The 27,131-nt window shown below is 58.3% G+C and overlaps 1 protein-coding gene and 1 pseudogene across 8 annotated transcripts in view; both read left to right on the top strand.

Annotated features, from left to right (window-relative positions):
• Nucleotides 1-24,217, top strand: part of ADGRL1 (adhesion G protein-coupled receptor L1) — a 59,009-nt gene extending 34,792 nt beyond the window's left edge. The window contains exons 4-24 of one of the 8 annotated variants that reach the window (XM_034945017.3): nucleotides 1,119-1,228; nucleotides 4,882-4,896; nucleotides 8,526-9,326; nucleotides 10,311-10,625; nucleotides 11,241-11,344; nucleotides 11,640-11,825; nucleotides 12,163-12,201; nucleotides 12,352-12,535; nucleotides 12,721-12,846; nucleotides 13,384-13,598; nucleotides 13,885-14,055; nucleotides 14,477-14,686; nucleotides 14,792-15,012; nucleotides 15,214-15,280; nucleotides 15,727-15,818; nucleotides 16,401-16,569; nucleotides 19,027-19,155; nucleotides 19,326-19,422; nucleotides 19,502-19,630; nucleotides 19,789-19,806; nucleotides 20,324-24,217. In XM_034945017.3, the coding sequence (XP_034800908.1) occupies nucleotides 1,119-1,228; nucleotides 4,882-4,896; nucleotides 8,526-9,326; nucleotides 10,311-10,625; nucleotides 11,241-11,344; nucleotides 11,640-11,825; nucleotides 12,163-12,201; nucleotides 12,352-12,535; nucleotides 12,721-12,846; nucleotides 13,384-13,598; nucleotides 13,885-14,055; nucleotides 14,477-14,686; nucleotides 14,792-15,012; nucleotides 15,214-15,280; nucleotides 15,727-15,818; nucleotides 16,401-16,569; nucleotides 19,027-19,155; nucleotides 19,326-19,422; nucleotides 19,502-19,630; nucleotides 19,789-19,806; nucleotides 20,324-21,066 (4,141 nt within the window). In that variant the 3' untranslated portion in view covers nucleotides 21,067-24,217. Of the gene's footprint in view, nucleotides 1-1,118; nucleotides 1,229-4,878; nucleotides 4,897-8,525; nucleotides 9,348-10,310; nucleotides 10,626-11,240; nucleotides 11,345-11,639; nucleotides 11,826-12,162; nucleotides 12,202-12,351; nucleotides 12,536-12,720; nucleotides 12,847-13,383; nucleotides 13,599-13,884; nucleotides 14,056-14,476; nucleotides 14,687-14,791; nucleotides 15,013-15,213; nucleotides 15,281-15,726; nucleotides 15,819-16,400; nucleotides 16,570-19,026; nucleotides 19,156-19,325; nucleotides 19,423-19,501; nucleotides 19,631-19,716; nucleotides 19,807-20,323 lie in introns of all 8 variants that reach the window. The other 7 variants (XM_034945014.3, XM_034945011.3, XM_034945013.3 and 4 more) reach the window with 7 other exon arrangements.
• Nucleotides 22,482-24,217, top strand: LOC106634074 (uncharacterized; annotated as a pseudogene).
• Nucleotides 24,218-27,131: the final 2,914 nt, after the last annotated feature.

Below are 27,131 nucleotides of genomic sequence, written 5' to 3'. Positions count from 1 at the left end.
CCTGCCTGGCCTAGCCCCAGCCTGCTGCAAGGGACAGGGACCCTGACAGTGGGGACAGACAGCAGATGAGACACACCTTTTTGTTAAATAGGTTCCCCCTTACATGCTAGCCAGCCCCCTGGGAAGTTGACAGTGACTTGGAGGAGTTGCCTCTTGGGAACCGAGAATGGCTTTCCCCTGGGGATGCTCTCTCCTGGCTGCCCTGGCTATAAGTCTGCACAGCAGCACTGCCCAAAGGGTGGGATGTGTCCACGAGATGGTGTGAAGTGGACACAGCTGGACACTGAACATTTCATTGATCGTAAGTTTGCAGAGACACCACCTCACGTGCATGGCTTCACATGTATTACTCTCCAGTGAACAGCGCAGGGGCTTTAAAGTCCATTTAAAGAAAAATGCTAAGGATATAATAGTGTCAGCTACACTCACAATGAAAGAGATGAGGGGTGGCCAGGAAAGCACTGTTTAGGGGGTGACTCCTCCTTCTCAGCCCTGAGGATGATGCTGTGCTGGGGCTGAAAATAGAAGAACCCTGGTGGGAAAGAGAGAGCAGGCAGGAAACAAAAAGTGCCCACACAAGTCCTCTGGGCTTGGTGTGTTAGTTCGTTCTTATACTGGTATAAAGAAATACCTGAGATTGGGTAGTTTATAAAGAAAAGACGTTTAATTGGCTCATAGTTCTGCAGGCTGTACAGGAAGCATAGTAGCTTCTGCTTCTGGGGAGGCCTCAGGAAACTTACAATCATAGCAGAAGGTGAAGGGGAAGCAGGCACGCCGTACATGGCTGGAGTAGGAGGAAAAGAGAACAGGGGAGGTGCTACACACTTTTAAACAACCAGATCTCAACAGCACGGAGGGGATGGTGATAAACCATTCATTAGAAACTGTCCCCATGATCCAATCACCTCCCACCAGGCCCCACCTCCAACATTGGAGATCACAATTCACCATGAGATTTGGGTATGGACACAGATCCAAACTATATCACTTGGTTTCCAGCTCCACTGCCCCTTCCCAATTTGGGGGTGTCTATGACACCATGACCCTGGAGCATGCACCCCCACCCCCGCCACCCCGTCTATGTGTTTCTTTCCCAATGCCCTGTTTCTCCTCTGAAGGTGTAACAACCGCACCCAGTGCGTGGTGGTCGCCGGCTCGGATGCCTTTCCTGACCCCTGTCCTGGGACCTACAAGTACCTGGAGGTGCAGTACGACTGTGTCCCCTACAGTGAGTCATCTTGTTCCTTGTGCGGATGCGGGCCCTTCTCGCATGAGTGAGTGAGGAGGAGACACCTTGACCCATCACACATGTGCACACATGCATGGGGCCTGGGCACAGTGGGGACAGCCGGGCCTGCTCTCTCCAACACACATTCTCTAATCCCAGACACCAGTGTCCACACTCAGTGCCTGCTCCCCCGCCTCACAGACTCTGTCCCCTCCTGTGGGGACACCTTCTCCAGCTCTCCTTACCCCAGCCCACTCACCCTGCTTCTTCATGCACCCTATACTCATTTCCACACTGCCAGGCCATGGTCCCGTGCTCTGCCTGGCACACTTACGTCTCTCTCTTCTCCCTTGGCCTCTATGCTTTTCTCGCCCATCTGCCTCCCTCCTCTTCTCACATCCCTTCCTTTTCTGACCCTTCTGACCTTTTCTGACCCTTCTCATCTACCTTCTCTTCCCTCTCACTTACCCCACTGCCCCTCTCAACACCTTTCTCTCAGCACCCTCACTCCCCACACACTTCTTCCCAATCATGGAAGCTGGACTCTACACCCATAGAGTGGGATACCATCCTCTGAGGCCTGGTGGCACATTCAGGGTGAAGGGCTGGGGGGCATTTTCAACAGATTCATAGCTCCTCACTGGTCTCCCCATTACCATGTGGCACTTCCTGTCTGCAAAGGAAATGCCGCCATGTTGGACTGAGGGTGGCCTCCAGGCAGCCTGAAGAAAGTGATCTGGGGAGCCAGGAGCCTGGCCATCTTGCACCTGGCCAAAGGGATCAGACAAAGACAGGGTCTCTCCTCCTCAGCACCCCACCCTTGACATCACCTTTTTCCTGCCCTCTCTCCTCCCTCCCTCCTTCCCGTTATCCCTTCCCTTCTCCTCCCACAATGGGTTCCATGTAGTCAACCTGGTGGTAGGGCCTCCGGGAAGAGTCGGGAGAAGGCAGGGCCATCAGAGTGTCTGAGTGTGGCGGGCCGGGTTTGGGGACCAAGAGGCCCTGTAACTCTCCCTCCTCTCCCCTCCCACCCCAACCTTCCCTGCCAGCCTTTGATTTCTCCTCACAGGTGACTCGATGCTGGGGAAACAGGATCCCTTCTGTGCTTCCGTAATTTTCTTCTTTTACTCTTCGTCCTTTCCTTTCAGCGCTCGAGGCCTTCAGCCACCACCGAGGGGGACGCCCATCTGCTCCTTGAAGCCTCCCCACAGCACTGGGGACACGGCTGACTCCCGCGGCTGGGACAGCGGGGAAGGGGGGTGGGAGGCAGCGAGCTCAGCACAGGGGGGCCGTCAGATGGGTGTAGGTTCAAGGCTCGACTGGGCTCTTGAGTTTTCTGGCTCTGAAACCTTGAGCAAATGATTTAATTTCTCTGGGCCACTACGGAAGGAGGTGTGAGTCCGTGAGATGACACGTGAGAAGCGCTTGGCCCAGGGCCGGCCACAAAGTCGCTCCTGGTGGCAGGGTTTTGAGTGCCGAGTGTAAACTTCCCAAGGGCAGAGGCTTCGTCTTCACCCGCCGCCCCAGCGCCCAGACCCATGCCTGGTTCAGGATGTGCTCAGTAATATTATCAATGCCCTTTAAGCCAGCTGAGCCTGTTTATTCATCTGTGATGGGGTGGAGAGGGGTCAAAAGCCTTCCCTGGGAAGCCACAAGGAGTAGCGACAACGCGTGTCAAGCTTGTGTGCACCCGAGCTGTAGATGCAAAGGAAATGGTGCCTGCTTTCGCCAGCCATGTGGCCTCACTTCAGTGTGCCTCAGTTTTCCCATCTGTAGACAGGGTTCTCAAAAGACGGCCAGTGAGGTGCGTAGCATAGTTGCTGGCCCCTCGTGAGTGCTGGACACTTGGTAGTCGTTGCTTTTGTTGCAACTCCTTGTAATGCCTCTTGTCAATTACGATTATTGCTGTGGTAATCAAAATTAAAATAACAACGGATAATGAACCCAACTTCTCCCGAGGCAGGTGAGATAAAGGGCAGGAAAAACTCCTCGGTCCAGGTGGAAGCCAAAGCAAGTAGACGAGAGGCTCAGGTCAAGCCGCAGGAAAGAAGCTAGGGGAGGAGAGGAGCTGAGAAACCTCCTGGAGCCGAGGCCCTGAGCGTGGTCCAGGGGCCACAACCGACAGAGACCAGGCAGGCTCCAGGGACAGAGGGCAGGACAGTTCAGAGGATGGGTGGCTGCCTGTCTGATGGAAGAGAGATAGCCTGAGCCCTTGGAGAGACAGCAGACACACGCACACACACACACGCGCACACGTGTGTGCACACATACGGGGTGGATGTTGGGGGCAGAGCTAACTCCTGATGCTCCAGAGGAAGGAGGCTGGAGTTAAAGCGGGGACAGGAGGTAGCTAGAGGACAGGGAGGCCAGGCACTCACTTGTCCCCAAAATGTTCGCTGAGCATCTCCTGAGTGCCAGGCCCTGGGTGAGGCGCTGGGAAGGGAGGCAGAGGCTGCCCCTGCGGAGCTCCCTGCTGGAACCTTCAGAGAGCGGCCAGGAGAGCCAGTCCCTCCAGTCAGAAGTTCCTGAGGGGCCAGGGATGCAGAGGGGGAGCGGCCTGGGCAGCCACCTGGCCCAGGGCTTCAGAGGCTGGGGGTGACCCCAGTGCTGGTGAGGGTGGGTCAGGGGTGGGTGGCAGGGGGCACGTGATGTGTGGGAACCCTCCCACACACTGGACAAGCCCAACTAATGCTGGATTTGCTTTGCAGCTGAGCACAGTCTAACCGCGCCCCTTCCTCCCCTAGGTGCCGCCCGTCCGCAGGGCAGTGGGCAGGGCGGAGCTCCCAGCTCCTGGGCCCCCGGGCCCTGGGTGGGTTGAGCAGAGAAGCCGAGCCTCAGACTTGCCCCTGGGGAGCCTGGGAGCGTGTCTGTGCCCCCACTTGCTGTCCCACCCAGTCTGTGTCCCCCACCCCCGCCACCTCTCTGCCTCCGTCTCCCCAACCCTGGCTCTCTCTGGGGCCCGGGTGCAACTGCCCGTCTGCCTGTCGTTCTGTGTCTGGCTCTGCCACCTTCTCTCTGTGTTTGCTTCTTCTGGGTTGTGAGGGCTTGGGGGAAGTCAGCTGGACCTGGGTGAGGCCAGCACAAAGGGGAAGGAGTTCAGCCTGTTTCTCGGCTGAGGGTGGGCCCAGGCCCTGGGAGACACTGAAATCCTTCCCCTGGGGCCCCTGGTTCTAGCAGGAGGGCAGCAGGCAGGGTGGGAAGGGAGCCGAGTGGCTTATCCACCCCACCACTCCCTGGTGCCCCCTCTGACCGGAGCCCACCTCCCAGCTGGGGCTCCCTACTCCCTGCCCCTCCTTGCACCAAGGGTGCCCCCTCCCACCTGAGGGCTCTGTCTGCCTGCCTATACCCCCCTACCACCCCTGTGTCTTTCTGTGTCTTCTCCCTCCTGTGTGTGTCCCCCTCGTCCCTCTGACTGTCTCCCCAGCACCCTCTCACCCCACCTGACCACCCCCAGAGGAAGGGACCTGGGGGCGGGGGCCCGAGCTGATGCTACGGAAGGGGTTGGGGAAGCAGGAGCGAGGAAGGAAAGGAAAAGGGGGCGTGTTGCCAGAAAAGAAACGAAAGCAATTTAATCTCTTTTTTTTTTTCTCTTTTTTTCTTGCACATTTTTTTTTTCAATTTGTTTTCTCTCTCTCTTCCGATGCTTAAAGTAGAAGTGGAGCAGAAAGGTAAACGCACTGTTACCAATGCTAACCCCTAACTCACACTTTGTTCTACCTGTACCATACTTATGTGACCTGCCCTCCCCCCGGCCCCTTCTTCTCTCCCCCACCCACACTTGGTCCGGTCGGTATCCCCCACCCTGGGTTGTCCTCCCAGTGGGACCAGCCCTGGTGCGGCCACGGGCATCTCCACCCTCCAGATACCCACGGAAGCTCCTCTCTGAGCTGGGGCAGGATTTTCTCTCTCTCGCTGTTTCTGTCTCTCTCTGTCCCTCCTTCCTGGTCCCTGGCCCTTTCGGGGGACCTGGCCTTTTCTCATACTTCTTTTGCCTCCTTCAGGAGAAGTGTATAAGCATCCAGGGCGGGTGGGGAGGGAGGGACTCCCTTCCCCGGCTCCCCCACTGGGGCACCGGGTGAGCTGTCTCTCTCTCTCTCTCTCTTTCTCTCTCTCTTTCTCTCTCTCTCTCTCTCTCTCTGTCTGTCTCTCCCCTCTCTCTTCCTCCTTCCCCTGTACCTTTTATAACATGTTTCTGGTTCAGGGGAGGCGGGCTGGAGGGGACACCATTGTTTTCCTTTTGGGGAGCAGATTCTCCTATGTCTCGGGCTCCTGGTGGCTTAAGTTCCTTCTGGTTTGATGTTTCCAAGGCCCAGAGCTGTTTTGGAGCATGGAGCACCAGTCCTCCCCACCCCCAACCTGATCCCCATCTCTGACCAGCTGGGGGCCCAGCCCTGGGGAGGGGTGTCAGCTGTCCCCAGCCCTGGGAGGGGGCAGCCTGCCAAAAAATGAAAAAAATGAGGGCGAGGGGGCGGGGGCGGGCCTCGTGGTTGGGGGGAGCGAAGGGTGGGGGAGCGTGTTCTCTGTTTCTTTCACACTTGCAAAGCTGCAGTCAGGGTTTCTTCTGGGCTGTTGTGGTTAGAGGACCAGGGAGATGGGCGGCGGGCGGCGGGGGCACAGTCTGGGGACTTCCACAGACTCCGTAATTTCTGGCAGAGAACTCCCTAGTGGATGGGGCTGGCCATTACTGGCTGTTATTGGGGGGAGCAGAGGTGCTGCTGCTGAGGGGCTTCTAGGGTGAGATGTTAGGGATGACCATTTCCTCTCCAGAAAGTTTTGGGAAATTTACCCATCTGAGGCCGGCAGCAGCGGGCAGGGCTGGAGGACATGGCCTTTAGGGATCCCTGTTGCCTTGAAATTACAGTGGTCTGTGGAGCATCCCTTCCGAAGGCGGTGGGGCAGGGTCCCTCTGAGCTGCTCCCCTCCCCGTCTTCCCCTCTCCCCCATCTCAGAGAGGCCTGGGCTGCTGGCCCCAGGTCCGCCCCCTCACCACACCCCTCCACTCTCCTCTTTTTCTCCTGGAGTCTCTCTCCCTCCCAGCACCAGCCACTCTTCTTGCAGGCCCACTGGTTTGGATGCGGCACCACTGGAGCTTTTCTCTTCGAGGGCCAGGGCAGGGCGGGTGGGGTGACGGGGCAAGGGAGGGAAGAGGAGGGATTGGGAGTTTGGTGCTGGTGAAGGGTCCTTGCTGTCCAAGGCCCCAGACAGACCCTTCCTCATCTTCTCCCCCTTCCCCTGGGTTGACCTCTAACCACATTTTTCCCCCCTGACACCCTCTGAGCAGGTTAGGCTCTGAGGCCTCCCACCGTCCCCTTCACACAAACACGTCCCCTCAGATGCCACACACCTGGTGGGGGTGGGGACCGGCTTGGGCAGAGGCCAGTGTGCTGGACAGAGTGGGCAGGCCGACCCCTCAGGGCATCAGGGACAGGGGGATGGCCAGTCCCCAGGGCCCAAGCCAGGGTCGTTTTGGCTCCTGCCCAGCTCTATGTCCCAGGCTCCTCTCCCTCTACAAAAACTACATCCTGGCTGCTTTGTGCCAGGGGGCCCCTGAGCCACATTGTTCCCATGCTGTGAAGGGAGTGCTGCCTGTCCCCCTCCCTCCCAAGCCTGCTGGAGGTGGGGAATGAGGACTAGCCCAAGCCCCTCTTGCCACTGGGGCTGCCCCCCAAGCCGGTGCCAGGTCCCAGCCCCCCAATCCCCTCGGGGGCAGCTGCTTTGGTGACATGCCAAGCAAGAGCAGAGAATTCACTGCAAACCCTCCACCCTCGCCCTGTGCCCTCGCCCTGGCCTATGTGTGGGTTCTGCCAGCCAGGAGGTGAGGGAGGCCCGGCCATCCTGGATGGAGGGGCGCACTCTGGGAGGAGGTGGGGGGTCTGGCCACACTGACCCCCGGATCAGTCAAGGGGAGGCTAGGAGTAGGTGGCGCTGGGACGTGACTGGGCAAGGGTGGGCCGGCCAGCAGTGGCCAACGAGATGCAGTTGAGGTTTTCCTCCTTTTCAGGGATTGGGGGGGTGGGGCGGGGCCCCCCACCTTTCTGACATCAGCGCTGCCTTGGTCCCTCTTCCCAAGCCGGGGATGGTCGCAGGTAAATCGGGGTCCGGGCCAGGGGAGGTGGGGGGCCTGGCTGGGGCGGGCTGGGTCTTTATCCTAGCGCCTGGTTCCCTCCCCTGCCCCCTCCGAGCTGGACCTGGGACTGCCCCCCTGAGGGACCCTCAGTCGGGCCTGGGCCTTGGAGTGAATTCTCTGCTCACCCCTCTCTCCTCCGCCAGCACTAACCCTTTCTTCCCAGGTGGTTTGCAGCGCAGCCTCCCACGGAGCCAGGACCTCGCCAAGCCCCATACGCCCTTGTCTCTCTTCCCTCTGCACAGCTCTCCTCTCCCTCCCCAACTCTCCCGGGAGCCCTGTCCCTCTCCATGTCCCCACCCCCACCCCTGTGCACAGTGCCACTGTCTGCTGCTGAGCCAGACCCCATGAGAGACCCTGCCGGCTGGGGGCAGGGCTGGGTGCCCTCCAGGAGGGGCCAGACTCTTTCATTCCCCGTCCTAGCCTGGGAGCTGCCTCTGGGAATCCCTTCCTCGGCTACCGACTTCGTGGGTACCGGGTGGGGGGTGGGGAGCAGGCTGCATCAGGAACCTGGGGAGAGAGTTGAAACCCCTATCCTTCCCCCAGCCTAGAATAGGGAGACACTCCTGACACCCACAGTGGGTATGGAAACATCACTCTACCTTGCAATTTTTGCAGGAGGAAGAAAGAGGAGTTAAAAAAAAAAAAAATCTGTCCGGGTGTGGTTGGTGAAGGATGGGATCCTGGACCCTAGCTCTTCCCTAAGTGGCAGAGAAGAGGGAGAAGGGGCCGGGTGCTGAGTCCCTGGACCGTCAAAGTCAGGAGTGACTGTAGGGGGGAGATTCTGCCCCCACTTAAATCACACAGGACCACCTCTGGGAGGGCTCTTGCCAAACTCCTCCCCAGCCTGTGGGGTCTCTAGCAGCCAGGGAAGGGAAGAGGGGCACCACTTCCCCTCACTAACCCCGCTCTTAATGGCCTTCAGGGTTCACATTTCCAGGGAGAGGGGCAGCTGGGCAGGGCGTGGGGAGGGGGTCGGGTCCCAGCCCGGAAACCCCCTTCCCATCACCAGCCCTACCAAGCAACCGTGACTGCAGCAGCAGGAGGGGACAACCTGGCTCCCCACCAGCAGCGTGACCAACTTGCCTGTCTCCCCCCTCTCTCTCTCTCTCTCCTCCCTCTCGCCTCTGCCCCTTCTCTCCTACCTCCTCCCCTCCCGCCCACTCTGCCCAGTCTTCGTGTGCCCAGGGACCCTGCAGAAGGTGCTGGAGCCCACCTCGACACACGAGTCGGAGCACCAGTCTGGCGCATGGTGCAAGGACCCGCTGCAGGCGGGTGACCGCATCTACGTGATGCCCTGGATCCCCTACCGCACGGACACACTGACTGAGTATGCCTCATGGGAGGACTACGTGGCCGCCCGCCACACCACCACCTACCGCCTGCCCAACCGCGTGGATGGCACAGGCTTTGTGGTCTACGATGGTGCCGTCTTCTACAACAAGGAGCGCACGCGCAACATCGTCAAGTATGACCTACGGACGCGCATCAAGAGCGGGGAGACGGTCATCAATACCGCCAACTACCACGACACCTCGCCCTACCGCTGGGGTGGAAAGACCGACATTGACCTGGCGGTGGACGAGAACGGGCTGTGGGTCATCTACGCCACTGAGGGCAACAACGGGCGGCTGGTGGTGAGCCAGCTGAACCCCTACACACTGCGCTTTGAGGGCACGTGGGAGACGGGTTACGACAAGCGCTCGGCATCCAACGCCTTCATGGTGTGTGGGGTCCTGTACGTGCTGCGCTCCGTGTACGTGGATGATGACAGCGAGGCGGCTGGCAACCGCGTGGACTATGCCTTCAACACCAATGCCAACCGCGAGGAGCCTGTCAGCCTCACCTTCCCCAACCCCTACCAGTTCATCTCCTCTGTTGACTACAACCCTCGCGACAACCAGCTGTACGTCTGGAACAACTATTTCGTGGTGCGCTACAGCCTGGAGTTCGGGCCGCCCGACCCCAGTGCTGGTGAGGACGACTCACTTCCAGGCATGGAGCCTGCTTGCCTTTGTCCCCTCCACCCCCACCCACCCCTGGGTCCCAGGGTGGGGAGCCCCATCCTGTGAGCTCTTGGGGATCGGGAGGTAAAGGAAATTCACAGCATGTGACAGACGCTGTTCTAAGCACTTCACAGTCATTAACTCATCTCCTCACGGTCTATGACACAGGGATCCTTACTGTCCTGTTTTACAGATGAGGACACTGAGGCTCTGTGTGGGTAGGGGATTAAGTTATTTGAGGATTTGAACCCAGCCTCCCAACCACTGAACTGCAGTGCCTCTCCCAGGGGCTTGGGCACCTTTACTCCAGGAACCCTTGGATCCACCAAAATCCTGGGTGGAAGTCCAGTATCCACAAAAGAGCTGAGCTGCTGATGCTGACCGGGCTGAGGGCAACTCTGCAGTCTTCTTTTGCCCCCCCTAGCTGCCCTGCTAGCTCTGTGCCACCCCAGGGCTCCAGGGAGCCCGATCTAACCCCATCTTGTTTGCAAAAGGGGGAGTTGAGGCCCCCAGAAGGAAGGAGCATAGCCAGGTTACATAAGCCAAAGTCAGCTAGAACGAGGATGGGGGGCGGTGGTATTCAGCCCCCACCTGGTGGCAGGGCTGACCTGGATTGGGGAGGGCTCCTGCCCTCAGGGGCTCAACCTGGGAGGGTTCCTGTCCCCCAGACACCTCCGTCCCTGCCTCTCCCCTGACCGTTCTCTCAGACCTTATGGTACACATCGTGGATTTTTACCACTCTTTGCTACTTTATATGGTCCCATGGGCATAAGGGACTTTGGTGGGCACAGAGAGGCCAGGGGAGATCAACTCGTAGACCCAGCGGGGCCCGGCACGTGTTTCCACTTCAGTAGATGAGGAAGATGCTAAGATGGCCTGGGACCCCCTGTCCAAGCACGCTGTGGCATGGCCCTGAGCATGGGGATGACCCTGTCTCGTATCCCCTCTCCAGGCCCAGCCACTTCCCCACCCCTCAGCACGACCACCACAGCCAGGCCCACGCCCCTCACCAGCACAGCCTCGCCCGCAGCCACCACCCCGCTCCGCCGGGCACCCCTCACCACGCACCCAGTGGGTGCCATCAACCAGCTGGGACCTGATCTGCCTCCAGCCACAGCCCCAGTCCCCAGCACCCGGCGGCCCCCAGCCCCGAATCTACACGTGTCCCCTGAGCTCTTCTGCGAGCCCCGAGAGGTACGGCGGGTCCAGTGGCCGGCCACCCAGCAGGGCATGCTGGTGGAGAGGCCCTGCCCCAAGGGGACTCGAGGTGAGTACAGAGGCTGCAGCCAGGGGAGGGATGGGGGCCATGCCCCCAGCAGCTTAGCACAGATGCATGTGTGGGTGGGGGTCTCTACTGCGGAGCAGAGGTTTTCTGAGGGCAGGGGTCATCCCCAGTGACCAGCAGAGCTCTCAGGGCACAGGAGCCACTCAGTGCCCCTGGCCCCACCTGCAGAACCTGCAGGGAGTCCGCAGGAGGTGACCTGGCTCCCGGCCTCAGGCTGACCTGTCACAGCCCCAGGCACAGTCAGCTTCACATGGATGGCCAGCTGAAGTGCAAAAAGGGCAGGGCTGCGTGTCCTGGAGATCTGAGGGGAGGGTTGGCAGGTGCTTCGTGGAGAGGGGGCGTTCAAGATGGGCCTTGCTGGAAGGTTCTAACTCTGGAGGCAAAGACAGAAGGGGGCAGGAGGGAGAGCTCAGGGGAAGTGAGTGGCGCCTCTTTCGACTGTCCAGCCCGCTTCATGTCTGTTTCTCCGTGTTTCCCTCACCTCCCTCTTCGCCCGCTCGTCCCCCACTCTCTGTCATCTCCTTTCCCCCTCTCTGTCCCATCCTTCTCTTCTTCCCTTTGGCTCCCTTGTCTGTTCCTGTCTGTCTGTCCCTGCAGGAATTGCCTCCTTCCAGTGTCTACCAGCCTTGGGGCTCTGGAACCCCCGGGGCCCTGACCTCAGCAACTGCACCTCTCCCTGGGTCAACCAGGTGGCCCAGAAGGTACCAGCCACCACCCCTCGCAGGCAGGCACATGTGCTCGGGCCCAGGGCCCAGGGCCCAGCGGGGGTCGTGGAGCAGCTGGGGAGACATGGGCTGGCAGGTCTGGAAGGCAGGACTGTGGGGTCACCTCCCTGGCCTACAAAGGGAGCAGGGACAGATGGGGTGGGAAGGGGCAGATGGCGATGGGGAAGCAGAGAGAGAGATAGGAGAGGCTGCACAGGCCAGGGAAGCCGGGGAGGGCAGGATGGTCCCTGACAGTCCTGGGATTCCCCCTCCCCGCCCCCACCTCATGCAGATCAAGAGTGGGGAGAACGCGGCCAACATCGCCAGCGAGCTGGCCCGACACACCCGGGGCTCCATCTATGCGGGGGACGTCTCCTCCTCCGTGAAGCTGATGGAGCAGCTGCTGGACATCCTGGATGCCCAGCTGCAGGCCCTGCGGCCCATCGAGCGCGAGTCAGCCGGCAAGAACTACAACAAGGTGGGGCCTGGCGGTGGCGCTGACCTGGTATGGGGAGGGCGCCTGCCCCCAGGGGCTTGGGAAGTACCTGACCTGGTACCTCCCAGCCAGGCTGCCACCTCCACTCCTTTCCTCAGAGAGGAAGGACCCCCCCTCTCCGCCAAGGACTGCTGGGTCTCACTCCTGTGCTGCCCCGGATGGTCCTGGGGGTTGGGGATCCCTGAGGAATGTCTTGCTGATAGCCCAGCCCTAGGTCAGTGGTAACCGCAGACGAGAGAGCTATCCAGATGTGACAGTATTAGGGTAAGGGAACCGGCACGCAGAGGCCTGGCCTGACATAACCTCCATCTCTTTCTAGATGCACAAGCGAGAGAGAACTTGTAAGGATTATATCAAGGTGAGACCCAGGGGGTCCCAGTGTAAGGACCGTGGGCTCCAGCTGATGGGGGGATTAGGGGTGGAGGTTGAGAAGAGGGCATGCAGAGCCCACCCCAAGGAATTAGAGGGTGTTGGGGGGCTCACAGCACCATGCCCTCTGCCTGTGCAGGCCGTGGTGGAGACAGTGGACAATCTGCTCCGGCCAGAAGCTCTGGAGTCCTGGAAGGACATGAATGCCACGGAGCAGGTGCACACGGCCACCATGCTCCTCGACGTCCTGGAGGAGGGCGCCTTCCTGCTGGCCGACAACGTCAGGGAGCCTGCCCGCTTCCTGGCTGCCAAGGAGAACGTGGGTGAGTGCCACAGTCACCCAGGGCAAACTCAGATACGAACCTTAAACCACGGGGTTCTGGCCTGGAGGCCACAGCGGGGCTACCCGACCCTTGGGCATCTTGCCAGAGTCTCGTTCTGCAGCCTGAGCCCCTGGACTGGGAACAGACCCCAACTGTGTATGCCTTGCCTTCCCCTGTCCCCACAGTCCTGGAGGTCACAGTCCTGAACACAGAGGGCCAGGTGCAGGAGCTGGTGTTCCCCCAGGAGGAGTACCCGAGAAAGAACTCCATCCAGCTGTCTGCCAAAACCATCAAGCAGAACAGCCGCAATGGTCAGTGTCCCCGGCGGGGCCTCGGGTGGGGAAGCAGCCCCACCCCCACCCCCCAGCTCTGTGCCAGCGTCTCTGTGCCATTTGTAGAGGGCAGCGGTGCTGACCTTTTCTCATGCTAGTGTAAAATTTGAGGGGATTCATGGGCCCTGAAGTGCTGCAGAGCCCTAAGGGTGAGCCTTACAGTTGCAAAGCTGGCTCCTGGGCCTCACAGCTCAGAGAGGATGGGGCCATTGAGATGAAGGCTCAGAGAGGTCAGGGGCTTGCCCAAGGTCACACAGTGAGAATGGGTGGGTCAGAGGCCCAGCTTGTGTGTCCTGGCACACTGCCCTGCTGTTTAGAACTGCCTTCAGCTGAGCAGTGGTCTTGTGGACAGGGCTCCCTGACCCCCACCTGCCTGGGCTATGGACTGGCTTCAGAGGTCCCAGTGGCCAGCGTGGCCAAGGGCTGAGGAGCTGGCTGAGCTGGGAAGCCAGGGGCCTGGATGGAGGTGCGCCAGCTGAGGATGCTGACACATCCAAACGTGCCTGTTCTCACCAGGGGTGGTCAAAGTTGTCTTCATCCTCTACAACAACCTGGGCCTCTTCCTGTCCACGGAGAATGCCACAGTGAAGCTGGCCGGCGAAGCAGGCCCGGGTGGCCCTGGGGGCGCCTCTCTAGTGGTGAACTCACAGGTCATCGCAGCATCCATCAACAAGGAGTCCAGCCGCGTCTTCCTCATGGACCCTGTCATCTTCACCGTGGCCCACCTGGAGGTGAGCTGAGCCGTCCCCCTCCCTCCATGGGGGTCCCTGTACCCTCTGTGTTCCCAGGCTGTGTACCTGCCCCTCCATGTGCTCACCTCCAGAACAAGTTATGGGTTCTTCCACTTTAGTAGCTTGGGCCATTTGTCCCCAGAGCTCTCAGAATGTCAACTGGAGCCCCAGACCCCAGGCACTTCTTTGATACTTGGTACCATCCCTGTAGCCAGGTGTGGGGGGTCGGAATGGGACTCCCCGGTTCTGACTCTAGTTCTGACACCCTGGTGCCACCACACAACAGGACAAGAACCACTTCAATGCTAACTGCTCCTTCTGGAACTACTCGGAGCGTTCCATGCTGGGCTACTGGTCGACCCAAGGCTGCCGCCTGGTGGAGTCCAACAAGACCCATACCACGTGTGCCTGCAGCCACCTCACCAACTTCGCTGTGCTCATGGCTCACCGTGAGATCGTAAGCTGGCTGGCGCTCTGCTCCTCCAGGCAGGCCCGATTGCTGGCCTGGCTTTGCATGGCATCCTAGAGAGATCACGGGCAGTACCAGGGGAGGCTAGCCCCATGGGTGTGGGGGGCTCCTGGTCTTGCCTGGGACATGAGGCCATGCGTCTGGTCCTCTATGGCCATGGTCCCACCGTCTCCCAAGGCACTCTGGAGAAGCAAGTTGGTGTTACGTTGGTCATCTCTCCACAAGCCTTCCAGAGCATGAGGAAGTGAGCGCATTGCTGTGTGCAGAGGGGTGAGGGCTGCCAGGTTGGCAGCACCAGAGGTCCTCACGGCCCATGGCCTTGCCCAGGGCCCTGTCTGTGGCTGGCACCTGGCTGAGCCCAGCGTGCAAAACCAAAGGCCCTGAGCGTGCCCCCTGTTCCTGTCCCCAGTACCAGGGCCGCATCAACGAGCTGCTGCTGTCGGTCATCACCTGGGTGGGCATCGTGATCTCCCTGGTCTGCTTGGCCATCTGCATCTCCACCTTCTGCTTCCTGCGGGGGCTGCAGACCGACCGCAACACCATCCACAAGAACCTGTGCATCAACCTCTTCCTGGCTGAGCTGCTCTTCCTGGTCGGGATCGACAAGACTCAGTATGAGGTGGGCTGGGACTCTAGGGCAGGTGACGGCCAGCGCCTGGGGGCCGGGAGAAGAAGGGGGACACCTGTCCAGGCAGCAGCCCCTCACCCTCAGTGCTCCCCGCAGATTGCCTGCCCCATCTTCGCCGGCCTGCTGCACTATTTCTTCCTGGCTGCCTTCTCCTGGCTGTGCCTGGAGGGCGTGCACCTCTACCTGCTACTAGTGGAGGTGTTTGAGAGCGAGTATTCCCGCACCAAGTACTACTACCTGGGTGGCTACTGCTTCCCGGCCCTGGTGGTAGGCATCGCGGCTGCCATTGACTACCGCAGCTACGGCACCGAGAAGGCGTGAGTTTCCACCTCCCAGCCCTGCACCCTCCCGCCTGGTTCCCTGCTGGGCGGCACCCCTTGGACCAGGACCCTCAGGGCGGTAGTCCCTTCCTCCTCCTGATCCCAGAGGCTGCAGCCTGCAGAGTCCTAGGCCTTCATGAGTCGCTGGGAATGGCTCCTCGGCTTCTCTCTATACCCCCGGCCCTGTTTCCTTTACAGCTGCTGGCTCCGAGTGGACAATTACTTCATCTGGAGTTTCATCGGGCCAGTCTCCTTCGTTATCGTGGTGAGTTGGGAGGTGACACCCCTAGCACCACATCTTCCTTCATCCAGGCTGGCCTTGACCCCAGCCCCTGCCCCCGCCCCCCACCCCACACACACACACTCTCTCTCCACACATCGGAACTGAGCCACCGGCTGAGAGGATGAAAGTGTGCTGGGTCCATGGAGCTCCAGTGCTGAGGGCTGCTCGCCTGGGGGGCTGTGATTTGAGCCCCTACTGTGTGTCAGGCCATGGGCCTTGTCCTCCCAGCAGCCAGGAGTGGCATTAAATTGCCGGTCATGCCAATCAGCTCACCGCTGCACAGCGGGCACCTCAGGGGCAGGTACAGGGTTCTCCCAGCAGAGGCGAGGGCCACAGCTGAGACTTCGCCAGGCTGGGCCCTAGCCTCAGTGCTCACTGAGGGAGGCAGGGCCACTCTCAGCCCAGCCTGTCCCTTGTCCCGCCCCCAGGTCAACCTGGTGTTCCTCATGGTGACCCTGCACAAGATGATCCGAAGCTCATCTGTGCTCAAGCCCGACTCCAGCCGCCTGGACAACATTAAGTGAGCCTCGCCCCTGCCTGCCCCCTGCCCCATCACCCACCCCCGCCCCGCACTGGGCCCACCTCTTCCAGGGTGTCCTAAAAGGTAGTGCTGTCACCTCTGGTGACACACATTGCAATTTTAAGTACCAACAGGGGTGTTTTATTGTGTTCACTATGTACCTACTTAATGGGTCTTAGATAGCGTATCATTAGCACGTCCAACCTGTGGTTTTAGGGGCATCGGTATGTAGGCTGAGGCTAAATTCAAAAGGTGAGTCTGTTTAAGGGCAACTTAAAGAGAAATAGGCAGCAAATATAGCCTAAGTGGTCTGGAAATTTAGCAGAAACAATGAAGTTGGCAGAGGAATAACTGATGTTCACAATACCCTGACCCCTGACCCAGTACCTTTCCCTCAGGCCCAGGCTCGGGTGGAGGTGTCCTGGGCAGGCCACTGCCCCCAAGGCCCACTCGGCCCGCTCAGGGCTTTGCAGACAGTGCCCAGGCCCACCCAAGGGCCCCCCTTGTAGGCTGCAGGGGAGGCCTGGGCTGAGGCCGTCCCCTCCGGCGGGTACTTTGACTCCCCTGTCGCCCCACTCCCAGATCCTGGGCGCTGGGGGCCATCGCACTGCTGTTCCTGCTGGGCCTCACCTGGGCTTTCGGCCTCCTGTTCATCAACAAGGAGTCGGTGGTCATGGCCTATCTCTTCACCACCTTCAACGCCTTCCAGGGGGTCTTCATCTTCGTCTTTCACTGCGCCTTACAGAAGAAGGTGAGGTCGAGGCGGGGTCCTGGGTCACAGCCTCCCTTGGAGATGTTTCCTGGGTACCCAGGAGAAGGCGGCGAGGGTGGAGGGGATTCAGGGGCTCCCTCAAGCCCCCAGTGAGTGCTGCAGGGCTTCTATGGTCAGGTCTGCGTCCACCGGGAGGGGAGCACGAGCTCAGGGTTAGGGAGGGTTTAACCACGGGTGAAGAGGGTTCTGGAAAACAAGATACAGCAGCTTAGAGGAGTGAGAGCAGAACAGATTTGGTAATGGGGAACCCTCACCACCATGAGGGCCACGAGTCAGGCCTGGGAGAGGGAGGACTTTGGGAGCCACCCTGAGGGAGCACTGCCTACATTCATAGTTCTGGAAAGAATTGTGAATTTTGTGGTGATAGAAAGGATCTTTTTAAAATAAATGTGTTAAAATCTGAATCTTAAAAAAACATACAGTCCGGACACGGTGGCTCACGCCTGTAATCCCAGCACTTTAGGAGGCTGAGGCGGGCGGATCACCTGAGGTCAGGAGTTCCAGACCAGCCTGGCCAACATGGTGAAACCCCGTCTCTACTTAAAAAATATAAAAATTAGCCTGGTGTGGTGGTGGGCGCCTGTAGTCCCAGCTACTTGGGAGGCTGAGGGGCTGAGGCAGGAGAATTGCTTGAACCCCGAAGGCAGAGGTTGCAGTGAGCCAAGATTGCGCCACTGCACTCCAGCCTGGGCAACAGAGCAAAACTCTGTCTCCAAAACAAACAAACAAACAAAAAAACCACACATACAAAGGGCTGGGTGCCGTGGCTCATGCCTGTAATCCCAGCACTTTCGGAGGCTGAGGCAGGAGGATTGCTTAAGCCCAGAAATTCAAGACCAGCCTGGGCAACAGAGACCCCGTCTCTATTTAAAAAAACCAAAGGGGACAACAGTAGCTGGGGAACATGGGCAGGGAGTGGGGTACTGGCAGCACCCTCAGGACTGAAGCTGGGGAGACGGAGGGGAGGCATTTGTAGAGTCAGTCCTGGCAGCAGTGCAGGCCATGGAGACTGCTGTTGGACTTGGGGAGTGGTGAGGCAGGTAAGGCTTAAGGCAGGGGATGGCAGAGGCAGTGATCATGAGAATCCTGGTTTCAAGGGAGGAGGTGGCCTGTGTCCCTGCTCTGTCCAACACTGTCCTGGCCCCTCCTTGGACACACGGTCAAAGGCAGTGTTTTCACAGCCCCCACCTCACACGCAGTGACAGCAATGTCCTTTCAGGGGACCCCAGGCCCCTATGGTCTGATCTGGGCCCCTCGGCTCCCCTCCCTCCAACCTCTGCTCTCAGACACCTAGATGTGGACCCTCAGGGTGCAGCCCCCGTTCTTACCTTGGCTTAAATGAGGCCTCCTCTGATCTATTTATTTTTTTAGGTTTTTTTTTTATTATCACTATTATTTTTGAGACACTCTAGTTCTGTCCCCAGGCTAGAGTGCAATGGCGCGATCTCGGCTCACTGCAACCTCCACCCCCCCAGCTTCAAGCAATTCTCCTGCCAACTAGCTGGGATTACAAACGCCCACTGCCACGACCAGCTAATTTTTGTATTTTTAGTAGAGGTGGGGTTTCACCATGTTGCCCAGGCTGGTCTCGAACTCCTGACCTCAGGTGATCCACCCACCTCTGCCTTCCAAAGTGCTGGGATTACAGGTGTGAGCCACCGTGCCTGGCCTCCTCTGATCTATTTAAAATCACAACCAGTCTGGCCAACATGGTGAAACCCCGTCTCTACTAAAAATACAAAAAAAAAAAAAAAAAAAAATTAGCCAGGTGTGGTGGTGTGCGCCTGTAATCCCAGCTACTCGGGAGGCTGTGGCAGGAGAATCGTGTGAACCAGGGAGGTGGAGGTTGCAGTGAGCCAAGATTGCACCATTGCACTCCAGCCCGAGTGACAGTGCAAGATTCCATCTCAAAAAAAAAAAAAAAGAAAAGAAAAATCACAACCTGCTCCCAAGTCAGCACTGCCTAACCCCCTTTCTGGCCATAGTTTTCTCCGCAGCACCTAACAGCATCCAACAGCTTGCATATTTATATTTTCATCTATGTTCTGTCTCTGTCTACTGAAATATAAGCTCTCAGAGGTAGGGATTTGTGTCTGTTGTGTTCCATACCTTCCCTGAGGCCTAAATTGTGCCTGGCACATAGCGGATGCTCAATAATGCTCTGTTGATTTTATGAATGAATGAAAAACTGTCAGAGGAGGTGGAGAAGAGGATGGGCCTGAGTAAGAAGAGAGTGAAACCTGATCGGCTGGCTGTTGGGAGACAGGGGACATCAAGGTTTCCGTGGCCTGCAAGTCGCTGAACAGGGGAACACAGTCATTGGAAGCTCGGTCTCCGGCCTCCCAAGGCTGCCTGTCTTGTGACCAGCCCTGTGGGAGACTGGATCACAGAGGAGGCCAGTGTCCCAGCCAGCTGACTGTCCTCCTCACCTCCCAGGTGCACAAGGAGTACAGCAAGTGCCTGCGTCACTCCTACTGCTGCATCCGCTCCCCACCCGGGGGCACTCACGGATCCCTCAAGACCTCAGCCATGCGAAGCAACACCCGCTACTACACAGGGACCCAGGTATCGGGCCAGACAGGACTCCCTGGGGCTGAGTGTTGGAACCTGGAGCCTGAGAGGTGGGGAGTGGCTTGGCCTAGGTTTCTGATCGTGATGATCAGGTGAGCAGTCTCAGAAAGACGCCAGAGGGTGGGTGGCCCAAGGATCCCCTCACATTTGGGTTGTGTTCCTAGAGCCGAATTCGGAGGATGTGGAATGACACTGTGAGGAAACAGACGGAGTCCTCCTTCATGGCGGGTGACATCAACAGCACCCCCACCCTGAACCGAGGTGAGAAGGCATCCCTCTGCCTCTGGCTTCAGTCTCTGGAGGCTCCCGGCTGCCTTGTGACCTCTGATCCTTTGGCCAGGTACCATGGGGAACCACCTGCTGACCAACCCCGTGCTGCAGCCCCGTGGGGGCACCAGTCCCTACAACACCCTCATCGCCGAGTCAGTGGGCTTCAATCCCTCCTCGCCCCCTGTCTTCAACTCCCCAGGTGAGAGCACGGGGGAAACATCCCAGGTTGGGAAATGGAGGGTTTGTGTCCCAAGGGACCTCTGCATGGGATGTTCTGTGCCCCAGAACTGGAGCCTGGACTTGCATTTCGAGCTCATCCTTGCCTTTTCTCTTCTCTCTTCTGGCTGCCACCTGCAGGGAGCTACCGGGAACCCAGTAAGTGTGACTCTTCCCTGGGGATGTTTCTGAGGCTGGGAGAGGGACAGACAGTGGCCTTCTCAGACGGCCTCACTTAAGGAGGAGAACTCGGGATGCCTCCCCATGCCCACATTTCCCCACCCCCCGACACACAGCCTCTGGCAGCCGAATGGAGGATAATGGATGGTGTTCATTGAGTTTGGGCTGTTAAGTGCTGAGGGTCTGAGCACAGGAAAGCGATCCTGTCGCCCAGGCCTCCTCACACTGCTGAGATTCTGAACCTCCAGCTGGGGATGAGATCCTGGGGGAACTGGTCCTTGTCCCCCACCTTTCATCAATACGCTGCTGGGCTGGTGTGTCTGGTGCCAGTGAGGGAGAAAGGGAATGTGAGACCAGAGATCCAGGGGGCAGGGGGAAGCCTACGGAAAACCAGCAGGAATCGAGCCCACTTCTCCACATGGACCGCACCCCCTCACTGCCCCCTAGTGCATCCAGGGCCCCTCTTCCACCTGACCAGCCCCTTTCTGCCCTGCAGAGCACCCCTTGGGAGGCCGGGAAGCCTGTGGCATGGACACCCTGCCCCTGAACGGCAACTTCAATAACAGTTACTCCTTGCGAAGTGGGGATTTCCCTCCCGGGGATGGGGGCCCTGAGCCGCCCCGAGGCCGGAACCTAGCCGACGCGGCGGCCTTTGAGAAGATGATCATCTCAGAGCTGGTGCACAACAACCTGCGGGGGAGCAGCAGCGCGGCCAAGGGCCCTCCACCGCCTGAGCCCCCTGTGCCACCTGTGCCAGGGGGCGGGGGCGAGGAAGAGGCGGGCGGGCCCGGGGGTGCTGACCGGGCCGAGATTGAACTTCTCTATAAGGCCCTGGAGGAGCCTCTGCTGCTGCCCCGGGCCCAGTCGGTGCTGTACCAGAGCGATCTGGACGAGTCGGAGAGCTGCACGGCCGAGGACGGCGCCACCAGCCGGCCCCTCTCCTCCCCTCCTGGCCGGGACTCCCTCTATGCCAGCGGGGCCAACCTGCGGGACTCACCCTCCTACCCGGACAGCAGCCCTGAGGGGCCCAGTGAGGCCCTGCCCCCACCCCCTCCCGCACCCCCCGGCCCCCCCGAAATCTACTACACCTCGCGCCCGCCAGCCCTGGTGGCCCGGAATCCCCTGCAGGGCTACTACCAGGTGCGGCGTCCTAGCCACGAGGGCTACCTGGCAGCCCCAGGCCTTGAGGGGCCAGGGCCCGATGGGGACGGGCAGATGCAGCTGGTCACCAGTCTCTGAGGGCACCTCATGGACCAGGGGCTGGTGGCCCAGGCCAGGGAGGGAACCCTGGGCAGGGCTCTGGTGGGAGAGGGAGACAGATGGAGGCAGTGGCTGGTGGGCCACTCTCTCCAGGTGCCCCTCAGCCATGGGCCCTACAGTCCCCTCAGGGGACTCTGACCTGGGGGCCTGAGGTGCCAGGGTTCACAGACAGGGTTTCCCACCAGCCACACGCACCAGCTCTATTTGGGGGAAGTGTAGTGAGGAGGAGCCCAGAGGACCCCAGGGGAGTGAGGAGGGAGAACTTGGAAGGGTGCAGCCCACTTCCAGACTCTCCCCTCTCCCACCCTTCTACCCTGTGAAGGGAAATGAGGGCTTTAGTTTCCCTGGGCAGGGAGGGGCAGCTTCTGAGGTTGCCAAAGGCCCCCACTGGATCGAACCTGTTAGCTGCTCCTCTCCGCAGCCAGAAATGCTGCCGGCTGCACCCAGAGGGAGCAGTGAGGCAGGACAGATGGACAGGTTCCTCCTGCGCTGTAATTCCCTGCTCCCTGGAGACTGGGAAAAGGCCGCAGGGCAGGGGGACTGGGCGGTGGTGGCTGGTGGTTTAAAGGTTGAACTTTCTCTGAAGCTCCTTTCCCCTTGCTCTTGGTCCCTGCCCCGCAAGCAAACCTGCCCCCTCTGCCTCCCAGTGCACCCAATGACCCCCTCCCTTGGGGCGACTCCTGATGAAGCACAACTCCCCGCAGGGCCCCCAGCCCACAGGGGTGGCCATATTTGGGCAGTTCCCAGTCCTGTGGGCTCGGCTATCTGGGGAGCAGATTTTGGGTCTGGATCTCCCTGGGGAGTGGGTCCTGGGCTTGGATCTTTCCCTGGGGGGCCCTCTTACTCCTTCCTCTCTCCTCCTCCTTCCCCATTGCTGTAAATATTTCAACGAAATGGAAAAGAAAAAAAAAAGACAAAAAAAAAAAAGAAAAGAAAAGAAAAAAAATCTCATCACTTGAAGCCACCGGGAGCCTGCGGCCCGGGCCAGCCCGGGCTTTCTCCGGAGCAGAGCGGCGCTGCTGGCCTGGCAGCCAGGACTTCTCCGTGTACGTGCATCCCCAGTCCCCGCCGGGGCGGGCGGGCCGCCAGAGCAGCTTTTTACAATCCAGAGACAGAAAACAAAATCTAGATGCAACAGCGAAACAAAGAACCCATTTCCTTCCTGGCACCCATTTCTGTCCCCTCCTTTCCTGCTCCGCCTGCCCGGCATCATCAGCCCTTCTGGGGCGTGTACCTCACTGCCTGCCCCAGGACCAGAGGCCTGTCTCCCCCTTCCCTCCCCACTGGCCCGGGGGAGACCTCTTCACGCCCAAAGATGCTTTGTCAAGATGGCTGCGCTGTCCCTTTGAGTTCCTGCTTCTTGTATATTGCTCTGGGGACTCTCGCCGGGGAAGATGGGGCTGATTTCCCACCTAGAGAGGTTGATGGCAGAAGGAAAATGGGGAGGCACTGGGGTTGTGGAGGGCATGGGTATGGCTGAGGAGGGTGCTGGGAACGGCAAGGCGGTCTGTCTGGGGGATGGGGAGGGGCAAAGGTGAGAGATCACCTTCCCTACCCTCCACCTTCCCGCAGGGAAGACGAAGCCAGGTGCCAGGGCTGGGGTCAGGACACCCATGTTCTGGGGGGGCTTGACCCCAAATCCCAGACCCTGGAAGCTCCAGGCTCGGGATGTCTCCTGAGCACCTGTCCCGGCCCCCTCCTCTCCAGCCTGTCAGCCCAGCCTCCCCAGCCCCCTTCCCTCAACGCTAGGGGCAGCATAGCCCCAGGCCACCCTAGCCCAGCCCCTGCATTGCCGTTTCCCCAGAGGTGGCCCCTCCACCTCTGCTCTGACCTCTCCCCATCTCTCTGCCCCTCCTCCTTTTCTCACAAGTGCCATGAGTTTTCAAACATCTTCGGGTCTCAGCCTGCTGCTGCCATGAACTTTGTTGGGTTAAGGGGGAGGGGCTCTAGGAAGGAACTGGGGGGAAGGGGACAGGTAGGTGGCTGGAGGGACCCTTTTTGCTGCTAGAAAGCCCCTCCCTTCTCCCGGGGAGCTGGGGCTGGCTTGTCCCCATCAGTTAGGGGAGAAGGGGTCAGACCAAAGATGGTGGTTTGTCCCGTGTAAGGGAACAGGTGTGGGGAAGAGGTGGGGTTGGGTTCCAACTCTGGCTTTTTCTGGTAGAAAGGCCTAACCCATTACACCAGAAGACCATGGGTGAAGTCTAGATGGGGAGGAGAAGTGAGGCCAGGGACAGTCTTGCCAGATGACTCTGAGGAGGGCAAGGGACAGTTCCATGGCCCTTCCCGGACTGCACTAGGCTGGGAGCTCTGTTGTGTGGAGGGGTGGTCAGAGGTCTGTGAAGAGCGGGCAGGAGGCATGAGCAGGCGAGGAGCTGGCCTGTCCCGGGAAGCAGCCCAGCCTGTGGCTGCCCCCGACACCAGGAGGAGGGCCGGGAGAGTTCCAGGGGGCTGAGGCACACAGGGAGGCCAACTTCCTCCCTGCCCAGCCTTCCTTGTATCTCTCCAGACTCGGACAATCAAAGGGAGAGAGGGTGTATCGGGTCCTGTTCCAGCCGGCATCGCCGGGTGGCTTCCAGGCCTCAGAGCTGTGTGGCAGGGCCCCCTGCTGGGGCTGGACATCACTGCAGTCCAGTGCAAAGCCGCCCCCAGAGCCCAGGTGTCCCCCTAACCTAACCAGACCTGGTGCCTTGACGCCCCCACCCCAGCTGGGACGGTACAGAGAAGGGTCTTGGTTTCCTCTCCTACTCCCTTCCTTAGGCTCCTGAACTCGTTTGCTCCTAAATCTTGTTAATTCTTTTTCTCTGGATTTTGGTTTCTTTTGGCTTTCCCTTGCCTTCCCCTTTCTCTGTCTCCAACACTCTTTCCCCATGTCTTTCTGGCTGTCTCTATGTTCCTCTTCTCTTATCCTCAACTTTCTGTCCATTCGGGCCTCCTCCCCACCGCCCACGCCCCAGCCCCTCCCTCCTTGGTCTCCTTTTCGATATGCCAAACCAATTTTGGGTCGAGTGCATTTAACGAGAACAAAACAAAAGGCTCATAACAACAAGAACGTTTCAGAAAAAAACAAAAAGTTTTAAAAAAATTGTTGAGTCAAAAAGTCAAACAATAAAGAAATTAAGATTTCTTGGAATGACAAGAGTGGTGTGACTTCTTGAGTGGGGGAGTAAGAAATGGGTGAATAGCTGGGCGCCGCGGCTCAGGCCTGTAATCCCAGCATTTTGGGAGGCCGAGGCGGGTGGATCACTTGAGGCCAGGAGTTTGAGACTAGCCTAGTCAACATGGTGAAACCCCATCTCTACTAAAAAGACAAAATTAGCTGGGCGTGGTGGCAAGCACCTGTGGTCCCAGCTACTTGGGAGGCTAAGGCAGGAGAATTGCTTGAACCCGGCTGGGAGGCAGAGGTTGCAGTGAGCCAAGATCGTACCACTGCACTCCAGCCTGGGCTATAGAGTGAAATTCTGTCTCAAAAAAGAAAGAAAGAAATGGTTGAGCAGATCTGCACAGGGGCGTCCCCATGGGCTCTGGTCTGCACTCGAGCATTCAGAACCCCTGGCAGAGGCCTGGCAATTATAGAATCATTCACATTTATGAGACCTTGGTAAGTTCCTGGGCCTGGTGGAGCATTTGATGTGCAGTTTCTCTGAATCCTCACAAAATCCTCCCAGATGGAGACAGCGATTAGAGTTCCATTTTACAGATGGGGAAACTGAGGCTTACAGCCCTCAGATGCATGCCCAAGTCTCTCTGACCAGGCCACTGTTCCATGCTGTCTCACAGAAGCCCTTCTTGGCCCAGACGTCTGTCCCCAGGCTGTACTAGAGCAGAGCTCAGGAATTTTACACTGTGATGTCTCATTACAATTGCCATTCCTACACTCCCACACGCTACTGGCAGGGAGCGCTTTCAAACTTGACACACGGTGGAATTGCATCATGTGTATTTCACATTGTCAGTTCACCAACGAACTGCCCGTGCTCAGAGAGAGAGATAACTACTCAAACTACAAGGATCCTTTTCCGGGCCCCTCTGCCTTAAAAAGATACCTGTGTCTAGGACACCACCCACCTCCCCACAGCCACTCCTTCCCAGTCTTCATGGCTGGCTCCTTCTCATCTGACCTCCTAATGATGGGGAACCCAGGGGCTCAGTCCTTAGACCTTTTCTCTCACTCCCTGGAAGGTTTCACCCCATCTCATGGTTTGAAATGCCTCCGGGTGGGTGCAGTGGCTCATGCCTGTAATCCCAGCACTTTGGGAGGCCGAGGCAGGCAGATCACGAGGTCAGGAGTTCGAGACCAGCCTGGCCAACAAGGTGAAACCCCGTCTCTACTAAAAATACAAAAATTAGCTGGGCATGGTGGCGAGCGCCTGTAGTCCCAGCTGCTCAGGAGGCTGAGGCAGGAGAATTGCTGGAACCCAGGAGGCGGAGGTTGCAGTGAGCTGAGATCGCACCACTGCACTCCAGCCTGGGCGACAGAGTGAGACTCCATCAGAAGAAAGAAAAGAAAGAGAAGAGAAGAGAAAGGAAAAGAGAAAGGAAGAAAGAAAGAGAAAGGAAGGAAAGAAGAAAAAGAAAGAAAAGAAAAGGAAAGAGAGAGAAAGAAACGCTACCTATACACTGATCACCCCCAAACGTAGCTCTCCAGCCTGAACTCCTACCTGAGCTCCAGATTTACATATATTCACCTACCTACCCCATCTCTCTTCCTGGTATCTGGTAGGATCTCAAACTAACCTGACCTAAACTGAGACCCTGGCCTCTCCCACCCCCATCTCTACCACTGCCACCACTGTAGTTCTTCCCACGTGAGGCTTTGAGGCTTCCTCACCTCAACTAAAAGTGAGTCCATCCATACCTTGATTCAAGCTAAAGACCTTGGAGCTTCTCTTGAACTCATCTTGTTTGATACCCCACATCTAATTTGACAGTAAATGCAATGGTGGCTCTAACTTCTAAATATCCAGAATTAATTAGTTCTCACCCATGTTTCACCAGAGCCACTACAACAGTCCCCTAAATATTATAGCTCGTTTGTCCCTCTTCAGGTTTTTCTCAACACAGAAACCAGAGTGATCTTGGTAAACAGATTTTGTCCCTCCTCAGCTCAAAAGTCTCCAATGCTCTCCTATCTCACCCAAAGCACAGGTCAAGGTCAACACAATGGCCTACAGGCCCTCCAACCTCACCCCCTGGCATCCTCCCTACCTTCCCTCCACTCGCTGGACTCAAACATGCAGGCACCCTCTTGCCTGCCTCAGGGCCTTTGCACCGGCTGTTCTCGCTGCTGGCTTGGGCCCCCTCCCCCATCCCCATATCCACAGAGTTGACTTCCTCTCCTGCAGAGTTTATGAAAATGAAATCCTATTTCCCAGAAGGCCTTCCCAAGCCACTCCAGAACTTCCTAGTCTGTGCCTTGCTCTGTCTTCATAGTACTACTGGCTAGCAATTACGTTTTGCTTATCTGTTTATTATTTGCCTCTTGGCTAGAATGTAAGATCTGAAAATGCAAGGGTTCTTGATCTGAGCCTAGCACAGCATCTGGCACACAGGCGATATGTAAATTTCTGTTAAAGAATGAGAGCTGAATTCAGTACAAGACCCAAAGTGACCACAAGATGAGAGTGAAGGGCGATGGAAGCTCTTCAATAAGGATAAAGAAATATATTAAAAAGAAAAAAAAGAATGATGGAAACTGTGAATCTGCCATTCCCTCAGCGGGTTCAGTTTCACTGTGTGATGCTAAGGTTTTAATTCAGCATGGCTCCAAAAACCTAAGATCAGTATTTCCTCTGGTGCCCAGCTGAAGAAGAGGTAATCTGTTCTCACACTGGAGGATGAAATGAATCTACTAGACTTTCTGAGAGATGCACTGTGGGCAAGCATGGGGACTTTTAAGAGTAGATAATTGTAGCCAGGCACAGTGGCTCATGCCTGTATTCCCAACACTTTGGGAGGCCGAGGTGGGCAGATCGCTTGAGGCCAGGAGTTCGAGACCAGCCTGGCCAACATGGCAAAACTCTACTAAAACTACAAAAATTAGCTGA

This window comes from Pan paniscus, chromosome 20 (genome assembly GCF_029289425.2).
Source record: "Pan paniscus chromosome 20, NHGRI_mPanPan1-v2.0_pri, whole genome shotgun sequence".
In the NCBI taxonomy this organism is placed as follows: Eukaryota; Metazoa; Chordata; class Mammalia; order Primates; family Hominidae; genus Pan; species Pan paniscus.
Note: the sequence above shows the minus strand (reverse complement) of the source record. Positions and strands in the feature narration are given on the sequence as shown.